Source organism: Mus caroli, chromosome 2, assembly GCF_900094665.2.
Source record: "Mus caroli chromosome 2, CAROLI_EIJ_v1.1, whole genome shotgun sequence".
NCBI classification, from domain to species: Eukaryota; Metazoa; Chordata; class Mammalia; order Rodentia; family Muridae; genus Mus; species Mus caroli.
In genome coordinates, this window is record NC_034571.1 from 136,627,392 (window position 1) to 136,653,974 (window position 26,583).

At 44.8% G+C, this 26,583-nt stretch overlaps 2 protein-coding genes across 3 annotated transcripts in view; both read left to right on the forward strand.

The window, feature by feature from the left end:
• The window catches only part of LOC110289719 (protein PET117 homolog, mitochondrial), a 4,396-nt gene extending 3,115 nt beyond the window's left edge, over window positions 1-1,281 (forward strand). Inside the window, exon 2 of the mRNA XM_021156071.2 lies at window positions 1,119-1,281. Within this exon, the coding sequence (XP_021011730.1) occupies window positions 1,119-1,265 (147 nt within the window). The 3' untranslated portion in view covers window positions 1,266-1,281. The remainder of the gene's footprint in view (window positions 1-1,118) is intronic.
• Kat14 (lysine acetyltransferase 14) overlaps window positions 1-26,583 on the forward strand; it is a 38,627-nt gene that overhangs the window by 3,063 nt on the left and 8,981 nt on the right. The window contains exons 2-7 of one of the 2 annotated variants that reach the window (XM_021156070.1): window positions 1,119-1,783; window positions 3,959-4,077; window positions 8,854-8,975; window positions 17,688-17,869; window positions 21,502-21,918; window positions 22,014-22,576. In XM_021156070.1, the coding sequence (XP_021011729.1) occupies window positions 1,525-1,783; window positions 3,959-4,077; window positions 8,854-8,975; window positions 17,688-17,869; window positions 21,502-21,918; window positions 22,014-22,576 (1,662 nt within the window). In that variant the 5' untranslated portion in view covers window positions 1,119-1,524. Of the gene's footprint in view, window positions 1-1,118; window positions 1,784-3,958; window positions 4,078-8,853; window positions 8,976-17,687; window positions 17,870-21,480; window positions 21,919-22,013; window positions 22,577-26,583 lie in introns of those variants that run through there. The other variant, XM_029474092.1, reaches the window with a different exon arrangement.

Below are 26,583 nucleotides of genomic sequence, written 5' to 3' on the forward strand. Positions count from 1 at the left end.
GTGTGTGTGTGTGTGTGTGTGTGTGTGTGTACTCACACTAAATTTTCATTATCCATTCATCTGTTGGTGGCCAATTAGGTTGATTCAGGTTCTTTGTTAGGCCAGTCTTTAAAAATAGAGATAGGTGGGAAGCAGAGATAGATCTCTGTGAGTTTGAGGCCAGCCTGGTCTATATAATGAGAGCTAGGACAGTCAGTATTACATAGAAAGATGCTGTCTCCAAAAAAGAAAGAAAAAAGGATATAGAAACTGGAGAGATGACACTAGCTGGTCCTGCAGAGGAACTGGGTTCTATTCCCAGCACCCATGTGGTAAGTCACAGCTGTCTGTACTCCAGTTCCAAGGTATGGGTCACCCTCTTCTGGTTTCTACAAATCCTGAACCTGCATAACTTGTCGACAGAACACCCACACACATAAAATAGAATTAAAAGAATAAAAATAATCTCATGAAGTTTCTGTTAAAAATGTACTCTTGTGAGCTACAGATTAAACAGTATTTGCAATAGTAACCAAGTGGATCTTTTAAAGTCATGTTAGGCACCAGGGTCACATTCTGAGATTCTGCTTCTAGTGTTTTCAAGGTAGCATCAGCGAGGAACTTATTTTTTTAACGGTAGTAGTCCTTTTTTTTTTTTCTTTCTAATCTAATTGATTGGGGATTTCCTATTTCTGCCTTTACCTGATAGAAGTCCTGTAGTTTCTCACATTCTTACTGCTCCTTTTTTTTTTGATATTTATTGTTTGTCTTAGGTAACTGCTTATAGTTCACAGTTTTTCTGTACTGATTCATCAGATTTTAAAAGTACCACTTACCAATTACATTTATAAAATTCAACATAGTGCTGTGTTTGAATTTTTTTTTAAATCAATTCCCTCTAATCTTTCTGTGTTCAGGGATTTCTTAAAATGTGATAAGCCACTCAAGTATTATCATAGCACATTACCAGGCTCACTTGGTGGTTTCTTTATTTACATTGTACAGAAAGTTAAAATAGTAATTGGGTATTTAGAATTGGAACATTTTGAGTGTATTTCGGTGGCACTGTTATTTCGATTTGAAGGCACAGGATGGGAGCCACCTGTTCAGGGGTAACTAAAATCTGCTTATGTTTTCAGAGGCTTCGTGACGGAGTGATCAGAGACATTGAGAGGCAGAATCAGAAAAAAGAAAACATTCGTCTTCTGGGAGAACAGATTATTTTGACTAAGCATCTTGAAGCAGAAAGAGAGAAGATGCTGGAGAAAGGATCTCAAAATACCTGACTTTCAGAAGCTGGGGGCAGTGCTGAGTTGGTGTGCGTAACTGTGGCTGTGGTGTGTTGGTAGAGAGTCCTTAGTGAGAAGAGCTGCCCCCCCAAATCACGCTCCATTTAAACTTTGTTAAATGAAGGACAGTGGGCCCTGTCTTCTAAATTGCTTCTTTAAAGAGTCTGTTCTGTCTGGATAGATTGCTTGTGGGCAGATGTCCTTCTGAAGGTCTGGGGGATCCCTGCAGCTTAGGAGTGCGTGTGAGCAGAGGGCGATGGATAGTAGCATCCACCTGAGTGGGCTCCTCAGTCGGCATGATGATGACGCCACGAGAACGTCCACCTCGGAAGGGCTGGAGGAAGGCGAGGTGGAGGGAGAGACTCTCCTAATTGTGGAATCGGAGGATCAGGCATCAGTGGACTTATCTCACGACCAGAGTGGGGATTCCCTCAACAGCGATGAAGGAGATGTGTCCTGGATGGAGGAACAGCTGTCTTACTTCTGTGACAAGTGCCAAAAGTGGATCCCAGCCAGTAAGGAGCTCCTCGATCCCTTTGCTTGGTTGGTCCTCATGTGATGGCTTCTTTCCAGTCTCTGAAAAACACTAATAAAATAGACTGGAGTAAAAATATAATTATTATTATTATTAGTCTACTTTACCAAATGTAAATTCTACAAGACCACATTGTTTCTGTTTTTAGTTCTTTAGAGCAGTCATTTATTTTCTACGTACGGGTGTACACCTGAGTGTGTGTGCACCATGTGCACGCCGTGCCTGCAAATGTCAGAGACGTCAGATCCTGCAACTGGAGCTCCATGTGGTTGTGAGCCACTGTGGGCACTAGGTGCCGAGCCCACATCTTCTGCGAGGAAACTGACTGCTCTTACTTGCTCAGCCATTGCTCCAGGCCCACCAAACCACATTTGTATTAATAGGAATTATCTACCACTATCCCATTGTTAGCAGCATTCTGGATGGCAACCCAAGAAAAATTCGGAATCCTGTGTTCCTTAAGTCGTTGGCCATATTTTTCTTTTTTTTTTTTTGGTTTTTTCGAGACAGGGTTTCTCTGTGTAGCCCTGGCTGTCCTGGAACTCACTTTGTAGACCAGGCTGACCTCGAACTCAGAAATCCGCCTGCCTCTGCCTCCCGAGTGCTGGGATTAAAGGCGTGCGCCACCATGCCCGGCTCATATTTTTCTAACAGGATTATGCTGTGGGTTGGGGGACATATTCTGTTGCCAGTATAGAATCCAGGTTCTGGGAGTTATTTGACATTCGTGGAGTACTGCTGCTGTCTTCTGAGGGAAGGTTAGATAGAATTGGCAGTCCAATGGTGTTTGGTTCCTGCCTTTACCAGGCTTGTTTTCCCACTGTGGAACTCTGATTCTGGCAGGAGTCACAGTGCACAGGTCTTGAGGGTTCCAGTTGCCAGCTCCGTAGCATGCTTTGCCAGCCCTCCCGGTTCTTAAACAGCATTTTCCGTTAGGCAAGAGATGAGAAAAGGCGTGTGTCCTGGAGGATTGCTTTGTGTAAGAGTTAATAGTTGGTGAAATGGAGTTTGTAACACTCGATGAGCTTGGCCATTTTCTGGTATGTTGAAGCTTTTGTTAAAAATGAATTAAATTGTTCAAATAGCTACTGTAAATAGGTTAATCATAGCAGTGCTTAGAAGACAAATCTAGGATTGACTGGTTGGCTGGTGTTTGTTTCTCAGCTGTTTAGTAAAAATTCTGGCTTTCCCATTGTCCTCCCAGGGTAGATTTTAAGGGGACTTTCATGGTTGGGACCTGCTAACTTTTTTAGGGAGGTAGGGTGAGGTTTTCATTCTTTCCAAGCAGTTCTTTGATTCCTAGGATTTTGTACCTTTTTGTTATCTCTGTGGAATATGCATCAGGGCGGCGGCGTCCCTGCCCCCACCCCCGTCCCCCCTCCACCCCCCTGTCCCACAGGCAGCCCTCTCTTCTAGCCAATTGCTATTCCCCTTGGGTCCAGTAGACCCCTATTCCTTCCCGAATGCGGTAGGGCATCCCTTTCTCTGTCCTTACACTGCCCTGTGATGCACATCACAGTCTACTCTGGAAGTTGTCACGTTGCACAATGCATCAGGATCACCTGGGAGCTTCAAGGCAGAGCCCAGCCCCAGTCTCAGAGACAGGAGCATTCCATCTGGGGGTGGACCCGGACCGAGGAAGGAAGTAAGCCCAGCCACCCGGCTGGTTCTGAAGCTCCGCCAGAATCCAGAGTCAGGGCAGTTGTGTTCACCTGTGTCCACCGCTGCCTCCAGATTTACACAGGAGCCCACGAGAGCAGGGGCAGACCACGCTGCCTTAGACACTGCTTATCCAGTTCCTAGCCTGGTGCCAGGCTGGCGGCAGGAGCTCAGGTATTCCCTGAAAGAATGAAGATTACGGGCCTAGAGGACTCAGGAATGTGACTGCCGGGCGATCCAGTTAGAGCAACCATACCTGCTTTTCCAGGGCCTTTCTGCTAAAAGCTAAGGAGCCATAGGTTCTAGGAGGGGCAGGTACCTCACAGCAGAAGGGGAAACAACCCTTTTCTCTTTCTCTCCTCTGCTACTGTCCTGATGGCGGCAGAAAAAAGACAGGCCCACCATGGGACCCTTGGAGGTCTAGTTGGCTAACTGAGCTGTTGGAGTGCCGCGGCACGAGGCAAACCCATGATGTGACTTTTTGTTTTTTCCCTAGGTCAGCTGAGGGAGCAGCTCAGTCACCTTAAAGGTGACAACTTTTTCAGGTTTACTTGTTCCGATTGCTCTGTAGACGGCAAGGAGCAGTACGAGAGGCTGAAGCTGACATGGCAGCAAGTGAGTACAGGGCTCTTCTCTAGACATCCGTCGGGTGGCCCACGGAACTGGGATGCTTATCCACACGGAGGCACTTTGGCGTGCTTTGGGGGTGGGGTGCTTCCCAGTTCATAGTGGAAATGGAGATAGAATGTGTGGATAGAGCATTTCTGGTTTTGTTTGTTTGTTTTAAATGCTGTTAATTTAGTGAATTCTTGAGAACCTTAATCAATTTCATTTATATCATACTGAACTTAGACCCACAGCGAAAACCAGCTGAAAACCAGGCCCACTTTTTTTTTTTTTTTTTTTGGCAGTCATTTCAAGCATAACAAAGCCAGAGGCGGCTACTTTGGAAGTAAGATTTGGCAGAAACAGTTTGACTTGATAGCAAAGACAATGTAAACAACTGGTGTAGACTTCCTGCATTGGAACTTGGAGACAAGTCTTTATTTATGGATAGATACTTTTTTTTCGAGACAGGGTTTTTCTGTATAGCCCTGGCTGTCCTGGAACTCACTTTGTAGACCAGGCTGGCCTTGAACTCAGAAATCTGCCTGTCTCTGCCTTGGGAGTGCTGGGATTAAAGGCGTGCGCCACCATGCCCGGCTCGGATAGATACTTTTAGCTGTCTCAAATATCAGCACTCTAGATAGTACCTTTTTACCCATCTTCAGGTTATATTAAACTTTTTGGTTTTATTTTAATGGGTGTGTGTGTAAAATGATGTGACAAGGTATATCCAGTCCTTACGTTTAAAAAAAAGGATTTTACATTAGTTACTGGTTTTGTTGGTGTTTGTAACACTGGGGTCAAACACATGACCTTGCTTACGTTAAGTGCTATATCTGTGAACTGTACTTGAGATCCTATTTGTGTCTTGCTTCTTAGTTTATTTATATGTCATATAAAGAATGCCTACAAGGAACCAGGCATTATTTGAGTCCTGGAGAGTGCTGTGTTGCGTGAGCCAGCTGAAGCCTCCACCCCTAACCCCTGGGGGACCATTAACACCCTCCTAGCAGCAGATAACTGTGATAATTGCCTAGCACCTCTCCTTTGAAAACAGTAAATAGAAAGGAGGAAGGTTTTAAATGTGCTGTCTTGGCCACTCTGGTGTTTCTTGTAGACTGTAGTTGTCATAATAATCTGAAATGTTTTTTTTTTTTTTTTTTTGCCAGTGCTTCACTATTGATCATCCCAGGAGACCTGGCCACTGGCTTGGGAGGCTGCTCTGACTTGCCAAAAATACATAGGCAGAGGATAGAGGAAGTTTGACTTGAGTATATAATCTTATGGGGGCTATAGTTGTGTTCCCCCCCAACCCCCTCAGATGGCATAGTGTATGTAAGCCAGGTGTGTTACTCTGAAGAGACTTGCAAGCAGATAGGTGGACATGTATTTAGCCTGCAGATAGCTTCTTATAAAAACTGTAATAGAGGAAAGAAAATACAAGTGGTCATTTTCAAGAATGTCAGTTTTCTATGGAAATATCTTCTGTAGATATTTTTGGTTTTATTTATTTTTATTTTTTATTTTTTTGGTTTTTCGAGACAGGGTTTCTCTGTATAGCCCTGACTGTCCTGGAACTCACTTTGTAGACCAGGCTGAACTCAGAAATCCTTCTGCCTCTGCCTTGGGAGTGCTGGGATTAATAAGCCATGTGCCACCATGCCTGACAGATATTTTTAAAAGAAAAGTTAGTTCTTTTTTGTTTTTTTGTTTTTTTCGAGACAGGGTTTCTCTGTGTAGTCCTGGCTGTCCTGGAACTAACTCTGTAGACCAGGCTGGCCTCAAACTCAGAAATCCAAGATATATTGGTTGTGGATAATACCCTAAAAGGGAGAAGTGTTGACTGAATAACACACACACACACACACACACACACACACACACACACACAAAACTTAGGCATACATTCTCATAAGCTACGACCAGTGTTTCTGGCAGCAACTGGAAAAGTTCACCTTTTACCAGAAACCTGAGAATCAGCTGCCCTCAGTAACTTCCGTATGGGTCCAGAGAGTGATGTAATGTGTGCTTTCAGCTTTTTATATCCCAAACTTTACTGATTTAAATAAGGAGAGATGGCTTGCAACATACAGCGTTTTTTTTTTTTTTTTTTTTTTTTTTTTTTTTTTTTTGCATTACAAAATACAAGATCTGCGTATCTGCGTTTTGGACGAAAGAGCTCTTCCCTTCGCGCGCCTCTGTGTCTTCTCTTCCTCCTTGTGACTCTTGACTTTCAGCCCAGGGGAAACTTGGAGATACCTTGGAGGTTAGAGACATTTGTGCGTTCTTGTCAAGGAACTTCATTTCTTCTGACATGGGCAAAGCATTCCTTGCCTGTATTTCTCTTTCTGGGTCCTTCAGCAGGTAGCTCCTGAGTGTTTGTCTGCTGTGTCTCGAGTTCAGACAGCCCTGAACTGGGCCCTGCAGACATTTTGGTCCAGAAGACCAGCTACCTTATGGTGCGCATGGTCTGGTGTTGTGAGTAGAAAACTGAGCTGGCATTTAAGCTGTCGATCACATTCTGGAAGAGGAGGAGCAGTGGATGCTTTCAGAGTAGTGTGCAGTGTGCCCAGCAAGTGCTAAGTGGTCATAGAAAAGCCATTTTCAAGAAGTAAAGCTTGTTCCATAACTAAGGTTTTTGCTGGGTAACTTTCTCTTTCTGTGTGCTACGAGACATAGAGTGTAAGAGATGCTGTTTTTCATTGTTCAAAACTTTTATCTTTCCAAAAGGAAACTTCATGGTTCATGTCCATTAAGTGACTCTCCATGAGTTGGGTTTTTTTTTTTTTTTTTTTCGAGACAGGGTTTCTCTTTGTAGCCCTGGAACTCACTTTGTAGACCAGGCTGGCCTCAAACTCAGAAATCTGCCTGCCTCTGCCTCCTGAGTGCTGGGATTAAAGGCGTGCTCTCCATGAGTTTTGACTGCTTAACGGAAGTCACTTGTTGGCTGATGTTGGCCTTAATAAGTGGAAGATACTTGAAAGGTCTGCTTGTGGGGTCAAGTATTGTGCACATGATGATATGCAGGGAGTTTAGACTTGGTGGTGCAGTTTTGGGGCCGTTTGCAAGGTGTAGATGTGGACATAGCTCTTCTCATAGAATCACTGGGGGCTTAATGTGGTGAACACACCTGATGGAGGCTTAATTGCAGGTTATCAAGCTGCCTTGTAGTAAGAAGGGTTAAGAATTCTTTTCTAGGCACTGGCCTCTCAATTTTTAAGAAGATTTATTTTCTCTTCTGTTTCTGTATGTGTCTGTACACATGTGTGAAGGCCTGCAGAAGTCAGAAAAGGGTGTTGTATCCTCTGAGCTGGAGGTGCAGGCAGTTATGAGTTACCTGACATGGATGCTGGGAACTGATTTTGTGTCTTCTGGAAGAGCAGTAGCTTTTCAGTAGCTTGTACAGTTTTGTCCATTTCTATAAAATTGCATATATAAAACATCTGTATAAATATAGGTGCCAAGCATTGTGTGAAACATAGCCATGGAAATGCTAAAACCTGCCCTTTTTATTTTTGTTTGTTATGATTGCTTTTGGATTTTGAGACAGGCTGTACTTAAGTTCAGCCTCCTGAGTACTACAGTAATAGGTACCTAACTACTCACAGCAAAGTGCAGGCTTCTTGTTTTTTTTTAATATGGAAACTTTAAAAGAAATTAAGATTTTATATGTTATATAGTGTGTGTGTGTGCGCGTGCAAATGTGTGCAGGGTTTGTGGAAGTCGGAGGGTTGTTGGGTCCTCAGCAGCTGGAGTTACAGGCAGTTGTGAGCCTCTGGTGTGGGTGCTGGGAACTGAACTCTGGTCCTCTGGAGGAGCAGCCCGGGATCCTGACTGCTGAGCCAGCTCCCCAGCTCCTGGCGCTTTTGTCCTGCTGGTGGATGTCAGATACTCTTCTGTGTTATTGAAGTCTTCTGTAATGGCGTGCGGCTCTGTCTCTCTGGGCTGTACTTCTCACAGTAGGCCGAGATTCCTCATCTGGAAAGCTGACAGGCTTGGACTGGATGGGAGCTGCCACACTGAGCTGCAGGGTGTCTTGGAGTCCTTGTGAATGGGATGGGCAGCCAGGCCTCTGAGTTCCCTGTTCCTCAGCTAGTGCTGTCTGCACTTGAGGAAAGACATCTACAGCTTTAAGTGGCTGTGCCACTGGGTAGAGAGATGCCTGGAACACTGCCCAGATCTGAAATCTTGAGTTTTGTCTTTGCCTGGTAAAAAGCTTAGAAAAGTATGTACTCAGGAATGATTTTCAAAACTTTGAATAAAGGCTAGCTAACACCATCAGTCAGAATGTTCTGTATGAAGTTCGCTCCTGAAGGTCTGCTGTCAGCGGGCAACCTCACTGTTTAGAGTTACGGGAAGGGGCTGGAGAAATGGCTCAGCGGACTGCTCTTCCTAGGGTCCTGAGTTCAAATCCCAGCAACCACATGGTCGCTCACTACCATCCGTAATGAGATCTGACGCCCTCTTCTGGTATGTGTTAAAAAAAAAGAACACAGGAGAGTTACAGGACGAGTAGGGTGCTTGTGACAGCGCTTCTAGTTCAGTCCAGCCACACACCAGCCCTTCCTGTGTGACACATACAGAACCGTTGTACCTAATAACTAAACTAGTGATTTCTTACCAAAGCAACAAAGGAAGTAAGACTGCCTGGGTTATTGCCAGAGCTCATCCCTCTGTGTCTTCTATTCCCCCTTCCTACTTAGATTCTAAAACAGAACAGCTTTCCCATGACGTGGACATCCCTCCTCAGGCTACCTTCCCAGCCGTCTTCCATTTGTGTTTCAGGTGGTCATGCTGGCAATGTACAACCTGTCTCTGGAAGGAAGTGGACGTCAAGGTTACTTCCGGTGGAAAGAAGATATCTGTGCTTTTATTGAGAAACATTGGACTTTTTTACTAGGAAATAGGTAACATGATTTTAAAACATCTTATCCTTTGCAGAAAGATGTAAACAAGCTGTACACAAGCTGGGAACCTAGTGCAGCCCTGATAGGGATTTATAGTGTAGCTCAAAAGAGAACCGAATACCAGGAAATGCAGATCTGCATTGTTTTCTAATGCTTCCAGAGCAGAGCGTGATGCTTCTGCAGAGATTGTTACGTTTTTAAAAATGAGTGTGAGAGTAACTGACTTGAGGAAAGAGGACTGTGATGTCCTGTAAAATGGGGACATAGAGGTCAGAAGAGAAACAGAAAGGGCATTACTAACAGCACCATTTAGATCGCTCTTAGTGAATTCTTACAGCTTTTCCCCTTCTCAGCTCTGGAGAGCACACCCACACTATTCATCCGTGCTTAGCAAAGTTTGCCACATTAACACGCACACGCACACGCACACACACACGCACACACACGGCTCATTCATTAGGGGTGAACATCAGACTGAGGCCTGCGTGGCAGAGACTGTGCCGAAGGCCATGTTAGTCTACAGAGCTGAGAAGTGGAGATGAGTGTGGCAGCCCTGGTGAGTTTTGAGATGATGGTTGCTCTCTGAGGTCCTAGGTGAGATGTGCAGCGCTGTAAATTAGGTCAGCAGAGATGACAGTGACTCTGCATCACTCTGCTACAGAGCAAAGCTGGACCACATTCTGAGCTTTGGCAGCCTTCTGCCTCTGTGCTGAGAAGTCAGCCTTGCTCAGATTTCCTGCAGGCCTGCAGGCTGTGGGGAGTCGGCAGCAAAGGAGAATAGATGTTTATAAAGGGGCTATTTTAAGTCCTTGCATTCTTTCATGCTACTGAGAAAAGAATTAACACTGACAAGTGCTTTCTCATAAGAAAAGGAATCTGTTGTTTTAATTTACTGCCCCAGCACTATTTATGGAATTTAATGTGCCCTATTTATAAAGGACCAGAAATAAGGGAGATGGTAAAATTAGATCTTGGAATGTTTTCATGATCTCTGAGTGCTTTATGTTTAGTGAATTTTCTTCTGGAAGGAAGTGAATGTAGATTACCTGTTTTTAAGAATATTTCTTATTTGAATAGGAGTTGTTGGCCACGGTCCAGAGCGTGTTCTGAGAGGAGTTGGCCAAGGCTTTTTTGTTTCTGACGTGCCAGTGAGAAGCAGTCATTACCCAGCAGTGTCTGTGTAGTTTAACCACTAAGCCAGTAGTTTATGTCGCTATTGGTGTAGCACCAGAATTATTTACTTAATCTCCCTTCTTAATAAAGTTAATTTTAAAAACATACGCCTTTAATCCCAGTACTTGGGAGGCAGAGGCAGGAGGATTTCTGAGTTTGAGGCCAGCCTGGTCTACAGAGTGAGTTCCAGGACAGCCAGAGCTACACAGAGAAACCCTGTCTCGAAAAACCATAAAATAAAACAAAACAAAACAAAACAAAACAAAAGAACATCACACTGTAAGTATAAGTAGAAAACTTGTATGATATGCTATAAATAGACTGTAACTCTTTTTTTTTTTTTTTTTAAAGATTCATTTATTTATTACATGTAAGTACACTGTAGCTGTCTTCAGACACACCAGAAGAGGGAGTCAGATCTTGTTCAGGATGGTTGTGAGCCACCATGTGGTTGCTGGGATTTGAACTAAGGACCTTTGGAAGAGCAGTCGGGTGCTCTTACCTGCTGAGCCATCTCACCAGCCCAGACTGTAACTCTTAACGTTGGTACATACAGATAACTCAGCAGTATGAGATTGAGGCTGGATCTCATGCTGTAAGGACAAGCCTGACCTTTTGGTTCTGATCAGAAAGGCCACAAGTATAGTGAGAGTTTGCAGCAGTAACTTTTCTGTAGTCTACCCTGAAGATAGGAGGTTTAGAAATTGCTGTGAATCCATTTCCCGAGTGTCCTGTCCCTCACCTAGATGACTGCTCTAAACATCAATTTAAAGGTCCCCAGAACCTACTCATCTCAGGTGCTTACCAAATGACCAGATCGCCTAGGAGCTGACAGTCATTGTCCACAACAGAAGACACTGTAAGCACTTTTAAGTTAAACTGTTTTTGAGAGCTGTTTTTATCGTGTTCTCTGCAGGGACGTCCTTATTTTGTTTTTGAGATACGGTCTTGTGTAGCCCAGGCTGTCCTCATACTCACTACATAGCTGCAGATTCCTTTAACTTCTGCTCCTCCAGCCTCTGCCTCTGGAGTTTTGCGATTACAGATGTTTAGCACCATGCCCTGTTTTATGCAGTGATGGGAGTAAAACTTAGATCCTTAGATCTACCAAGTGAGCTAAACCCCAGCCCCAGCCCTCAAAGGCTTAGGTATGGTACCTCTTCCTCGTCTGTCGCAGAGTTAAGGGAGTAGTACACTGGGATTACCTTTTACCTTCGGCTGCAGTCCTCACCAGTGGTTTTGTTTTATGCCTTTAATGTTTTCTTAGTTTAAATATATGAGAGTTTATTTAAGAATATCCTAAATGTTTTATGTTTTAGAAACAAGTTAAAGATCATGTGAGAATTTAATTGCTACATATTTTTTGTTTTGTTTTATTTTATTATTTTTTTTTCCTTTTTTTGAGACAGGGCGTGACTATGTAGTCCTGGCTGGCCTAGAACTCACCATATAGACCATGCTGACCTTGAACTCATAGAGGTCTGCCTGCCTTTGCCTCCTGAGTACTAGGATTAAAGATGTGAGCTATCACATGAGGCAGTGTTTTGTTTTTTGAGATTCTACTCCATAGCTCTGGCTCTCTCTGTATAGCCCAGGCTGTGTTCTAACTCCGGAATCTTCCCACCCCAACCTTTCAAGCATTCGAATTGTAGGTGTGTACCTCCTACACCATGCCCGGCTCTTACTGTAGCGTAGTTGCCATTGTATGCGATTGTTTAATCTGCTTTTACAGTCCTGGCTTTGAATGCTTGTAGAAGGCACTGCATGGGCATGGGTGTGTGAGTGTGCACTAGAGATTGAACTCAGGTCCTCCTACTTATACAACAAGTACTTTACCAGCTGAGCCAGATCAGCCTCCAAGAATGTTAATTATTGAGGAATCGTTTGCGCTCTTTCTGCTGTTTGCTATAGTCACTGGCTTTTAAGATACAGTTTTCAACAATTTGACATTTTTGAAAGTTGGATATATTTCTGAGTTCGAGGCCAGCCTGGTCTACAGAGTGAGTTCCAGGACAGCAAGGGCTACACAGAGAAACCCTGTCTCGAAAAACCAAAAAAGAAAAGAAAGAAAGAAAAAGAAGAAAAAGAAAAAAGAAACTCAACTATCTAAAGATGATCCTAGGCCAATACTTTTACCACCTATTACAATTTTACTTATAGTCCTAGGTAAGGAACCTGTTGGCGCTCCTGAGTTTAATAAAGGCTTGTATCTTCTAGGGAGTGGATAGCAGATTGTGGTCAGTTTCTTCTCAGTTCTCAGCACCATAGCAGGTTACTAGATGTATGTCACCTACATCCAGCCTAAGGCAGGGAGCCATATGTACCTCATCTGTGGCTACTTGCAAATAGACCATAGGTCTCAGGGTAGCCAAAAGCACCCTCTGCAAATACTGTGTGCATGTGTTCTGGTCGCTGGTTGCTACTTCTCATCACAGGAATAGATGGAGACAATAGCTAGTGGCATTGCATCTCACCTCACTGCAGACGTGGGCAGTGAGGTTACAAAATGAGGCTAAGCACATAAAAGATGCTCAGGTCAGTAGTCACTAGAAAAGCACAAACCATCGCTTCTCGGCCTTTTGGCTAAGATCAAGTGTAGAAAAGCACAAACCCACTGCAGTGAGGTACCACCTTCACTGCAGGAGCACGAGGCAGGAGGGTTAGGAGTTCAAAACTAGAGGGGTTATATAGAAGTTTGGTCGGATAGTGAAAGCCTTCTCAGTCAGTCAGTCATTCAGTGAACAACAAGCATAATAGCACACCCATGCACCTAGGGTAAGAATGTAGAATTGGGCTGGGCGTGGTGGCGCACACCTTTAATCCCAGCACTCGGGAGGCAGAGGCAGGCAGGTTTCTGAGTTCGAGGCCAGCCTGGTCTACAAAGTGAGTTCCAGGACAGCCAGAGCTATACAGAGAAACCCTGTCTCAAAAAAACCAAAAAAAACCCAACCAACCAAACCAACATACCAACCAACCAACCAAACAAGAATGTAGAATTGCATGGGCATGAAGCCTGGTCGTTCCTCAGAACACTAAATGGAGGATTATTGTATCTAGAAGTTCCTCTCCAGTACCCACGGTAACTAAAATGAGGAAGTTCTATCTGTTCGCACATGAATGTATAAGCATAGTATGTACATAGAATGGCATATTCAGTCTTAGAAAGGAAGAAATCCTGCCATGTGTTACACCATGCATAAATCGCGAGAACACTGTGCTGCATGAATTTCAATCATAAGCATACAGTGCGATTCCACTTACACTAGTCAGTAATGAAAATACATAGATCCAGGAAATAGAACGATGGCTGCCATCAGCTGGGGCGTAGGGTAGCCTTTGACAGCTACCTGTTTAATGAGTATAGGCTTTGTCTTGTACAGTAAAATGAAGGTGGGTGATGGTGATGGCCATAGATATGAATATACATTTAAAATTGGTGAAGATGCTTGCCTGTTTCACCACAGTAAAGATGTGGCTGACAGAGCAGTGGATAGGAGAAGCAAGGAGTGCTCCCTTGTATGTCTGTGCTCTGCCTGTCGTAGGCTGTATTCATTTGTGGGTGGTGCCTTAATGACAGTGCCACAAATAGATGTATTCCTCTGTCTTTACATACCGTTCATCTGTATGCATCTGTCTCTCTGTCCACCTTACAGCCTTATATAAGGATAACGGTAATGGGAGCTGTTGGTGGCTCAGCAGGTAAGGCACTGGCTGCTAAGCCTGACAGTCTGAGTCTGGTGCCCAACACCCACGTGGTGGGAGAAAAGAACTTAAATCCTGTGTGTGTTTCCTTTTTATCTTTGATTTCTGGGCTCCAGGGATGTGGTCATCAAGCATGCATTCTCAGAGAAACCTCCTAAGCATGTGTGCTTAGGTTCCCCTGCCAGTGTGGAGGTGCTCACCTCTCATGCCCTGCTGAACAACACAGTGGGGTTTTTGTTTGTTTTGTTTTGTTTTTATATTCCATTTTTATGTGTATGAGTGTTTTGCCTGCATATATTTTTGTCTTTGCATCACATGCATACATGCCCACAGAGGTCAGAAGAGGGTGTTGGGTCCCTAGGACCTGGAATTATGAATGGTTGTGAGCCACCGAGTGTGGGAACTGAACCCAGATCCTTGGTAACAATTGCTCTTAACTGTTGATCCATCTCTCCGGCCCCAACACAGTGGGTTTTAAAAGCTTTTCTGTCTCAGTCGTCTTCTTATTTATTGTGATAAAAAGTATTATATAGTTATGAATTTAAATATTGAAATTTTAGTTAGTTTTATTTTCTGTGTTTCTGTTTTTCTCACATGTGTGTCTGTGTACCACATGTGTACATGGTGTGCCCTCTGACGTCAGAAGAAAGTATTGGGTTCCCTGGAACTGGAGTTATAGTTGTGACCCACCGTGTGGGTGGTGGGGAGTAAACCCAGACGCTTTGGAAGATCACATGCTCTTAATTGCTGAGTCATCTCTCCAGACACCCAACTTAAAGATCTTTAAATGTTACAGTTCAGTAGTGCTAAGAATATTCACAGTGCTGGGCAAAGATCTCTGGCACTCTGATCCAACAGATCTGAAACACTGCAGCACGCTTTGGACAGCTCTCCTTCTCTCTTGCAGCCCCACAGACCTGGGGCTTTCGACTATCCCAGTATTTCATTTGCCTGGAATGTGGTGGCCCATGCGTTTAATTGAAGTGTTTGGAAGATGAGGCAGGTGGGCCTCTGTGAGTTCAAGGTTAGCTGGCCTATATAGAGAATTCCATGGGATTGGAGAGAAAGGGTTAATAGCACTGGCTGTTCTTCAAGGGGATTAGGGTTCTATTCCCAGCATCCACATGTTGGCTCATAACTGTCTCCAGTCCCAGAAGATCTGACTTCTGGCTTCCTCCAGCACTCTGCATACACGGTACACAGTCATATGTACAGGCAAAACATCTGTATACATAAAGTAAAAAATAAGAGAGTTTTCCATGCCAGCCAAGCAACATAGTGAGACCCTGTCTCAGCAACAACTACCACCACCACTACCACCACATTTGAAGGAGTGTGATCCTTAAACCTTTTGGTCTTCGGTTCTATTTATACTCTTAAACATTATTAGGATTACAAATAGCCATTGTTTATATTAATTGTACATATTTTAATATTTGCCATTTTAGAAAATTAAGGAGAAATTTAAAAACATTTATTTTAAAACAATATAACATACATCTGGGCCAATGAAATGACTCAGGATAAAAGAGCTTGCTGCCGAGCCTGATGAGCTGAGCTCAGTCCCCTGGACCCATATGTGAAAATTCAGTCCCACAAGTTGTTTGATGTTGGCACATGCACCTTCATCCATGTGCCCCCCAGCCCCCGAACAGCGAGAATACCTTTATGAAAAAAGGTGTTTTATAAAACAAAATGAAAAGTGGCATTCTTTTCTTTGTTTGCAAATCTCAATAATATCTGACTTTTTGAAGATTGGTTCTCATCTTCCACATTCAGTAGGTTGACTGTCATTGTCATTGGAAACTACTAAACACTTGTAAAAATTAACATGAAAAGGCAAACACCTTAATATTCTAAAACTAGATTTTAAAGATTTGTTTACTTATTTTATGTATATGAGTACACTGTAGCAGTACAGATGGTTGTGAGCTATCATGTGGTTGCTAGGAATTAACTTAAGACCTCTGCTGGCTCCAGCCCCTGCTCGTTTCAGCCCAAAAATGTATTTATTATTATATGTGTACACTGTAGCTGTCTTCAGACACACCAGAAGAGGGCGTCAGATCTCATTATGGATGGTTGTGAGCCATCATGTGGCTGATGGGATTTGAACTCAGGATCTTCAGAAGAGCAGTCAGTGCTCTTAACCGCTGAGCCATCTCTCCAGCCCCCTAAAAATATTTTTTTTTTTTTTGGTTTTTTGAGACAGGGTTTCTCTGTATAGCCCTGGCTGTCCTGGAACTCACTCTGTAGACCAGGCTGGCCTCGAACTCAGAAACCCGCCTGCCTCTGCCTCCCGAGTGCTGGAATTAAAGGTGTGCGCCACCACGCCCGGCTTAAAAATAATTTTTATCTTATATGCCCAGAGAGGCTTGAGCACCAGGTATCTTTGGACCTTTCATTAAGAATTACTGGTGTTAGGGCTGAGGGAAGGGTGGTGATGAGAAAGCAAGAAGGACAGTTTCTCTCATTGTCTTAGCTCTGAGTTAGTGCGATAGGTTGGAAAAGTTAAAAAAAATGAGGATGAAGGAGAGGTGCTCGGAGCCCAGAGGTGGGCTGGGAGGAAGATAGAGCTTATGCCTGCTTTGCCAGCTTCCCATCACTGTAATGGGCTACCCGCTGCAGGGTCCTTATGAAGGAAAGAACTTTAGCACTGTCACGGGCTAACTCATGAAAGAAAGAGGGTCCTTTTGCCTGATAGAAGTTCAGTCCTGTGATCAGGCGACCCTTTGGCTGAGCCTCTGATGAGGATAGTCTATCTTGGTGTCAGTATGTGTCAAAACAAGCTGTCATTTTTAGAGCCAGGAACAGAGAGACAGGGAAGGACTGAGGGAGAGACTAAGGGAGCACGCCCAATGGCTTAAGGACCTCCCATAAGACCACACTTCTTAAATGTCCACACCCCCAGCAGCCCCACCCTGAGATCAAGCCTTTGCATATGGATTGGAGACTCGCCCAAGCTGTAGCTCTTGCTGCTAAAGGTTTTCCCTTCCTTTTCTAGTACATGTTTGAAGCATTTTTTTCTGGCAAAAGATTGTACTCCTTCTGTAAAAGTTCATTTCTGAGAAATTCTGGTAATTGATTTATATCTGTAAGGTAGAAATTGTGGCCATTAAAGTAATTTTTAGTGGATGAATAGTTGGCCTTCAGCCTCTCTGTCTTTACTTTGTTATATCTGCTGTCTGTGAAGCACGCCTTGGAACCACTCTGGTATGTCAGGCAGGGCACACTGAATCAGACAGAGATGTGTTCTCTGGGTGCAACAGCTATTCACTAGGACTAATGATTAACTGTGCCATCAAGGCCCAGGCTCATAGTCAATAAAGCAAGCCAGCTTTTCCCCCTGTGATGATTGATAAGTGGTTGCTTTGAGTCTGTTTGTTTTGTTGTCTTTTGAGACAGGGTGTAGTCCCGGGTGTCCTGAAACTCTGACATGTAGACCAGGATGACCTTGAGCTCAGAGATATTCCTGCCTCTGCCTCTGCCTCTGCCTCTGCCTCTGCAAGTGCTGAGATTAAAGCCAGCCTTTGCATCTGGCTGTGATAAGTGTTTTATGTTTGAATTACTTCATTTGATCTCTTAGCCACCCGATAAGGTAATTCTGTTATCCTGGTTTCTCAGAGGAAGAAACTACCACAGCTGGAATGTGACACAGCAAGGATGTGAAGGCAGGCAGACCCCACCCCTGGCTCTGGGCTGCTGTGCTCTATTTCTTCCCCCAGTGTAGGCTGTAAAGCAGCTGGCAGCCAGGAATCAGTGAGTTTATGTCGAATGTACTTTTTCTGCTGTGGTCAAATGGAAGTATCTATAGCGTTGAAATTCTCTGCGCTTTAGGAAAAAGACATCGACGTGGTGGAGCACAGTAGCAGGCTGCCTCAGCGTGGGAAGTCCTGTTTATTTCCGGTCTGGTGCTCAGGAGTTTGGAGAGCCCGGATGGTGGAAACTTGTTCATAACAGACCCCCAACCATGAGACCCGAGGGAGAGAAGCTGGCTGCCTCCACCTTGAAAGTGAAAGGTAAATTGTGAGGAGTCCCAGCCTGGGCCCGAGACTTTCCCCAGCGCCCACTTGCTGCCTCTGGGGCTGTGAGTGGGACAGTTTCACAGGCACAGGGGTTGAAATCTATAGAAAACATACTGTCATTTCCTAAGGAAGTCACTCGTTTTGTCATCTCCTTTGGTGGCCTCCCCACCCTCTGTTCTTTCTGTCTGCCTGTCTTCATATGGTCTCAAGCTGCCACTTGTAGCACATGCTGGCCTTAGCTTTGAACCATCCTCCTGCCTCCTCCTCCCAAGGGTTGGGATTACCAGCATAAACCATTGCGTGAAACAGAAGGTTGTTTTCAGCCTGATCACCTTTAAGCTTTTTATTGTAGAAATGGAAGCCCATTGAAGGAGTAGAGAAGAGTGTGAGAGCCGGTCCTCCTTCACCTCAGCAGTGGTCGGTCCAGTGTTGCCAGTGATCCGGTTCTCTAGTCCGACTCTCCACTCATCTGCTTCTTTGACTTGTTTAGAAACATTTTATCCTTAAATAGTTCAGTCTGTGTCTCTAGGATGTTCTTTCTCTTTCTAGGATGACTGTGATGCCATTTTATGTTTAAATAGCATTTTAACTCCTTATTATCACATGTTGATTTTTATTTTTTTAATCTAGAAAACTTTGATTTTTTTGAGACATGGTTTCTTTGTGTAGCCTTGGGTGTCCTGAATCTAGCTCTGTAGATCATGCTGGCCTCACCTCACAGAAATCTGCCTGCCTCTGCCTCCCAAGTGCTGGGATTAAAGGCGTGGGTCACCACCATCCAGCTAAACAACTTTTGAAAGCCTGCCTGCCATCTCAGTACTCTGGAGGTAGAGACAGGTAGATCTCTGTGAGTTCAGGCCAGCCTGATAGTGAGTTCCAGGCAGCCAGGGCTATCCCGTGAGATCCAATACACACACACACACACACACACACACACACACACACGAAGCATAACTAGGTATATTGGCACACATAAGCCAGCACTAGAGAAGCTTGAGGGCATAATGATTATGAATTCCTGGCCAATCTAAGCTACTGTTTCAAAATAAAACGAGTAAAAAGCAGAAATATACTATTACACATTAATCCTTCACATTTTCCCTCAACATGCCTTGGACATCTTTCAGTTGCAGTGCATGTGATCTTGACTTCAGTATATGTCCATTTTATGATAACATCAAAACACTACCCTGTTGTCTTGGTTTGGGTTACTATTGCTGTGATGGGACATCATGACCAGAAACAACTTGGGGAAGAAAAGCTTTGTTTGGCTTACACTTCTACAGCACTGTTCACCATCAAAGAAAGTCAGACAGGAACTCAAGTAAGACAGGAACCTGGAGGCAGGAGCTGATGCAGAGTCCATGGAGGAGTGTTGCCTTCTGGCTTGCTCTCATGGCTTGCTCAGCCTGCTCTCTTAACAAACCATCTGTCCGGGGTGGGCCCCATCCCAAAATGGACTGGCTCTTTGTGTATCAATTACTAATTAAGAAAATGGCCTACAGACTCTCCTATAGTCTGATCTTATTGCAGCTCCCCCCTCTCCTGTACCCCAGGTTGACACAAAACTAGCCAGCACACCTATTGTGGAAAATTTGATTTCTTCCTTTGTTAATTGTTGCTGTTATTGTGTGGTTGGTCAACCTGAGGCAGGTTTCATGGAGCCAAGCCTGGCATTGAACTCCTGGTCCTCTTGCTTGCCTCTACCTCTGGAGTTCTGAGATTAGTTGTGCCACCATACCTGATCTTTTAGTTTTGTTGTTCTTGTTTCCTGGCTGTCCTGGAACTCACTTTGTAAACCAGGCTGGCCTCGAACTCAGAAATCTGCCTGCCTCTGCCTCCCAAGTGCTGGGATTAAAGGGGTGCACCACCACTGCCTAGCTGCAGTCTGTGTTCTTAATTGCTGAGCCATCTCTCCAGCACCTGAGCTTTTAGTTTTTAATTATTAACTTTAAAATAAACGTATTTGTGGGCTGGAGAGATGCTCTTCCGAAGGTCCTGAGTTCAAATCCCAGCAACCACATGGTGGCTCACAGCCATCCATAATGAGATCTGATGCCCTCTTCTGGTGCATCTGAAGACAGTTACAGTGTACTTAGATATAATAATAAATAAATCTTTTAAAAAACATGTATTTGTGTATGGTGTATGTGGGGAGGAAAGGGTGCCATGTACTCCTGTGAAGGCAGAGGGTAACTTGTGGGAGTCTGATTTTCTTCCATGTGGGTCCCAGGATGGCGTTCAGGTGGTCAGCCTTTGCAGATGCCTGGGCTCTTTGAGGCAGATGCTGCTGCTAGGTATGCCCAAGTTCTGAGGCAGTGCCATGTAGCCTAGGCTGGCTGTGAGTTCTGATCCTCTTGCCTTTACCCTGAGTACCAGGATTCTAGGCATGAGTCACTCTACTCAGCTTTTGCCCTTTCTTATTGTCACTTTGTCACACAGTGCTACAGTTTTTCAAGTTTTTGCATAATTCTGGGTCCTACAGTGTGATTTTCTCATTTTCCACGTTTTTCAAGTTTTTGCATAATTCTGGGTCCTACAGTGTGATTTTCTCATTTTCCACGTTTTTCAAGTTTTTGCATATGTACAAATTATAATAAATTACTAAAAATAGTATTACTAGATCAAACTGTATATTTAGTTAAAAATGTCAGTGGCAATGCCGAATTACCCTCCACTATGCTAGTAAGATTTATTTTCTATCAAAAAAATAAGTCAGGAAGGCACATCATATTCTTGGTAATCCTTATGAAATTTTACCAGTTCCAGGACGTGAAAGAGAATTGATGGTGTTAATTTGTTTAAATTTGCACTGCAGCTCTTGTTTAAGAAAGGTCTTGCTATTATGGGCTGGCATTAACTATTTACCGCTAGCTGGCTTCGAACTTGAGATTCTCAGCCTCTTCCTACTGGAATCATAGGTGTGCGCCATGACACCCAGCTAAAGCTTTCGGAAAGATAGGTAAGGTTTTTGGTTGGGGCATTTGTAGAACATTTCTGTGTATTGAACATGATACCAAAAGTACATTATGAGAAAAATAGTTAATATATTAAAAAAAAAAGTTAAGGGGTTGGAAAGATGGTTCTGCCATTAGGAGCGCTTGAGGCTTTTGCAGGAGGCCAAAGTCCATTTCTCTTTACCCACATCCAGGTGGCTCACAACCACCTGTATCCAGCTCCAGAAAATGTGGTGCCTGTGACTTTAATTTTCAAACCTGTTTTTAATGATGGTTCTTAATCACTAACCTCCCCTGTAGCCGACCACCCACCAGAGGTCGTGGGAAGAAAGGATACGGGGAGTGGACCTGCTTAGAAAGGTTCTTTGGAATACCTCCTCTTGTCTGTTGTCTGGAAATGGCAGCTCAGTTCATGAGTCGGTAGCTCGGCAGCTCATTCCTTCAGGACCTGCCTTAGCCTTTCACCTGGGTCCACTTCAGCTAAATGTTTCTTCACCTGTTTGCCCCAGCAAAATACCATCTAACCAACTTTCCAAAGGACCCTTAAGTTCCCACTTAAGGTGCCTTCTCTCACCTGTATGTAAATACCCAGGAACACACATAAAAAGAAAATGTGCTTTTAAAAAGAATAGTTAACATAGAAATTAGGTATTTATTCTTTCCCGGCAGCTTCAAAGCCAACGCTGGATCCCATCATTACTGTTGAGGGACTCCGTAAACGGGCAAGCCGGAATCCTGTGGAATCTGCCATGGAATTGAAAGAGAAGCGGTCGCGAACACAGGAAGCTAAAGACATCAGAAGAGCTCAGAAAGAAGCGGCTGGCCTCCTCGACAGGAGCACCTCTTCCACCCCCGTCAAGTTCATAAGCCGAGGCCGGAGGCCGGATCTGATTTTGGAGAGAGGAGAAGTGATCGACTTCTCATCCCTGAGCTCCTCAGACCGCACTCCCCTCACAAGCCCGTCTCCTTCTCCGTCTCTGGATTTCTCCGCCCCGGGGACACCAGCCTCGCACTCGGCCACACCTAGCTTGCTTTCGGAAGCAGACCTCATCCCAGACGTGATGCCACCCCAAGCCCTGTTTCATGGTAAGACTCGCTGTGTTCCCAGCGTGGGTGTGAGCCTTGGGCCCTGCCTTCCTGCTTTCCTGTGTCTTGACGCCGGTCCTTTCTGCTTTGCACAGATGACGATGAGCTGGAAGGAGATGGAGTTATAGACCCAGGGATGGAGTACATCCCAACCCCGGCTGGGTCAGCGTCAGGGCTGCTTGGGAGCAGAAAGAAGGTCCGAGCTCCGGAACAGATAAAACAGGAAGTGGACAGTGAGGAGGAGAAGCCAGACAGGATGGATGGAGATAGCGAAGACACAGATTCAAACATTTCTCTGCACACTAGAGCTCGAGAAAAGAGGAAGCCGCCCCTGGAAAAGGACATGAAGCCCAAGGGCCCCAGGTATACACCTGTGAGCATCTATGAGGAGAAGCTGCTGCTCAAGAGGCTGGAGGCGTGCCCTGGCGCCGTGGCCATGACTCCAGAAGCCAGGAGGCTGAAACGGAAACTGATCGTCCGGCAAGCGAAAAGGGATCGGGGTTTACCACTGTTTGACTTGGACGAGGTTGTGAATGCCGCACTTCTGTTAGTCGATGGGATTTATGGAGCCAAAGATGGAGGAGCTTCCCGGCTTGCAGCTGGACAAGCTACATACCGGACCACCTGCCAGGACTTTCGGATCCTGGACCGGTACCAGGTGATGTTACTGTACTGTTGACATTTGTCATTGTGAGCAATCTGGGGAGAAGAAAGCAAGCAAAACTTCTGTGCTTCTCTTCCAAAACTGTTCATCATTTAGTGCCCCTTCATGTATCGGAGTTTCTTTCTCACTAGGCATTCAGGGAACAGCCTAGCCATGTCTTGTCTCTCTCTTCTTTGAGGGTGTCTGTCTGTGGTCTGTTTCATGGTTGTGATTGACAGGTTTGTTGAGGACATGTATAGCCTAGACCCTGTAGAGCTGGAGCTGTGGGGGTAAGCATCTGTGTCCTTAGGCTTCATCAGGAAGAAATTCGGGGTCAACGTTACTCACAGGGTGAGTTCTGCCAGTGCTCTGACAACATTCATTCCACTGGGGACTGCCGGGCTGCCCCACCAGCAGCGGTTTCTGTCTCCTCTGCTCTGCCCTGTTGTTTTGAATTGGCATTCCTCGTGTGGAAAGGTGCTGATGTGAGTACTGTCGGCTCTGTACGCTAGCCACATAGTCTGTGTGGGGACCGAGACCTGCCTGTGATGGACGCAGCTGTGCCCACCCCAGTGAGCTCATTTACTAACGGGTTCAGGCTGGGCTTGGCCTGCAGGGATCCATCACCACGACTGCTCTAGGTCCTAACTTAAGATGTGGTTTTCTGTACTGTTAAGTGTTGTGTTGATGGCCCCTCCCTTACTGCCTTTCCTTGCTCTCTTTCCTCTTGTGTTGTTTATATAAATGTTAGTGGACTCTGATTTTTTTTCTTTATTTCTCCCTGTACTAACTTCTTGCTGGATTCTTTCTTTCTTTCTTGATTTACTTATTATTATAAATAAGTACACTGTTGCTATCTTCAGACACATCAGAAGAAGGCGTCAGATCTCATTATGAATGGTTGTGAGCCACCATGTGGTTGCTGAGATTTGAACTCAGGACTTTGAGAAGAGCAGTCAGTGCTCTTACATGCTGAGCCATGTCGCCAGCCTGGGACTGCTTTCTCTAGCAGTTCTTTACAACATGGTTTCTTTTAACATACATACATACATACATACATACATACATTTATGTATTGTGCACAGCACATATGTGGGGTCAGAAGACAGCTTGCTGTAGTTGGTTCTCTTCTAGCACATGGGTTTTTAGTGTTGGACTCAGGTCTCAGGCTTTACCTAATGAGCCATCTCACCATCCCTAAATATGAACTTTTTGAGGAATATTTTGGAAACCTGTGTGCCTAGAATATATCTTTACTTCACTTTTTTATTTAAAAAAAAAAAAAGATGTATTTATTTATGTGAGTACACTGCTGCTTTCTGCAGACCAGAAGAGGGCATCAGATCCCATTACAGATGGTTGTGAGCACCATGTGGTTGCTGGGAATTGAACTCAGGACCTCTGGAAGAGCAGTCAGTGCTCTCAACCTCTGAGCCATCTCTCTTGCCCTTTATTTCACTCTTAGATCTAAACAATACCTTACAAAGTTTTAGTTTTGTTTTCTCCTTTGACATTTTGAAGTTGTAACTTCATTGTCATTTTATGCACTGGTTACTCCTGAGGGGACAGGGTCTCACTGTATTGCGCTGAACTGGAACTCAGGTTTGCCTGCCTCTCTTCTGAGTGTTGGAATTAAAAGTGTGAGCTACCTTGTCTTGCCATGAGAACCCCATTTCCAATGTTAATTAATTAATTTTTGGTGGGCTTTTTTTTTTTTTTTAATTTTCCTGTCTTCTGGAAGCTTCCATGTTTTCTGTTTCTGATCTTCAGTGTATTTTCACTGCTTTTTCTGTCTTTCGTATCTGACTACTCTACTCTTGGGTTAGCAGTTGTTGTGTGAACCTTTCCTGGGGAGAAACAGATGTCTCTTGGCCCCAGTTCTGCCACCAGTAGTAGACCAAAACAGCAGTTCCAGTCGAGTCCTTGAGTTTAATTAGGGTCCCTGCTTAGTTTGCATACCTATTGCTGTGAGAAAATACCCTGATAAAAGTGACTTGAGGGAGAGAGGGTTTCTCTTGACTCATGGCTCCAAATACAGTCCACCGTGGCGAGGAAGTTGGAGCCTGTAGAGCTTGAGGGAGCTGGTCAGATGGAATCTACTGTCCCAGCTGGGCAATGGCCCCACCCACAGTGGGCAAGTCTTCCCTCTTTAGTTAATGCCATCCAGATAACCCCCAGCAGGCATTCCTAGATGTCAGTTTCCCAGGTGCTCCTAGATTAAGTCTCATTGACAGTTAACACTAGACATCACAATTCCTTGCAGGAATGGAAAGGTTACCTACACCTGATGGGCAGCCATACCACTGGAGGGGAAAACCTCTGCATTAACTGTTTATAAATCTTGGGCACAGGGCTGGAGAGATGGCTCAGTGGCTAAGAGCACTGGCTGATGCTCTTCCAGATAGACTGAGTTGAATTCCCAGCAACCTCATGGTGGCTCACAACCATCTGTAATACGTTCTGATGCACTCTTCAGGCATGTAGGTGTACATACAGATAGAACACTCAGGCATATAATAAATGAATACATCTTAAAAACGAAACAAAAAAAGGTATGTGCCACAATATATATCGGCTGGGCCAATAAATACTTTTAAAAAAGACAGTCTCGGGCAGAGGTGTGACCTCATGAGCACCCTGTATTAACCATTGACCATCTATAGCTTGGAGGAGGGTTGTAGCCTCGTGAGCCCTTCCCCACCCTCTGGGGATAGTTAGTGAGCCCAATCTTGTTTAGGTCTCCTTCAGGTAAGCATAGCTGCTGATGGGTCTAGAGGGCACCGGCCATGGCGTGCCTGAAGGGTGGCATTCCACGGCAGAGGTGTTGTCTGAGCTTCCTCCATCTGAGGTGTGTCGGACCCTAGTCAGAGCTGTCACTGCTGCACGCCTGTTTTATGTCCCCTTTCCTTCTGCTGTTCCTGTCATCCTTTCCTGGTTTCCCACAACTCTGGGACATTCGATTCCACTCATTTATAGTCTTTTTCCTCTGCCTTTGGTTTGGGAAGGTTTTGTGCAGCTGCTCAAGCTCAGAACGACTCTTCTAAACTATGCATAGAAGCTTATTGATGAGTCCACTGTCTAAACAGGCTTAACTTCGGTCGCTATTTTTGCCCTCTGCATTAATCTACTTCTTTCTTAGGACTTCCAGCCCTTTTTAAACTACCATCTGCTCTTGCATGCTCGTCCCTTAGAGCATGTAACATATCAACTACCACTGTTAAATGTCTTTCCCAGGAATCTCAGTATCCCAGCACTGAGTGAGTGTGCTTCTGGGGCTTGCTCGTCTCTTCAAGTGGTCTAGCCATGGTGGCTCAGTGTTCTGTGAAGTACGAGGCTCTGTTCCATCACATCCATGCCCCCGCTGCACCCCCATCAGCTCAGGCAGCTGCCCCTCCCCACACTCCCAGGCACCCATGCTACTGTTTTATACCTCCAGTGTACATTCCTGGGATATGGAACATTCAGTTCACCACAGTGGTGCCTTTCCTCTGTCTCAGGAAGAGTCCAACAGACACTCAGAGCAGCCCCTGAGAGAGGTGTAATGAGGCCTTTCTAGGCCCTCTGGTGCAGAGCCTGCTCTGTTCTCATTGCATTGTTAGTTCTAGCCAGCTTTTCCTTCTAGGCTTTTCCTCAGCCTGCATTAGTAAAGAAGCACATTTAACGCTGTCACATGTCACCCGACTTTGAAGCTGTTTTTTCACCACCACTCTGCGATTTGGTAACTTGAGTAGTACGAGCCAGGCACTATTCTAACTGGGATGCCAATGCTAGGTAGGTTTCTGTCCTCTGCAGCTGACATTCTCAAACAGGGAAGTGACAGGGTTAGCTCACTAAGCTAAGATGCACTGACTGAGGGCATGTGTGTGTCTGTGTGTGTGTGTGTGTGTGTGTGTGTGCATGTGTGTCACGGAAGGACTGCTGTGTTCCTGGGAATTAAAACCAGCCTCTGAGGGAGGTAACCTTGCAAGAAGTGCTGACAAGGAAATGCCAGGAGGAAGAAAACTGGATGGAAGGCCAGACCC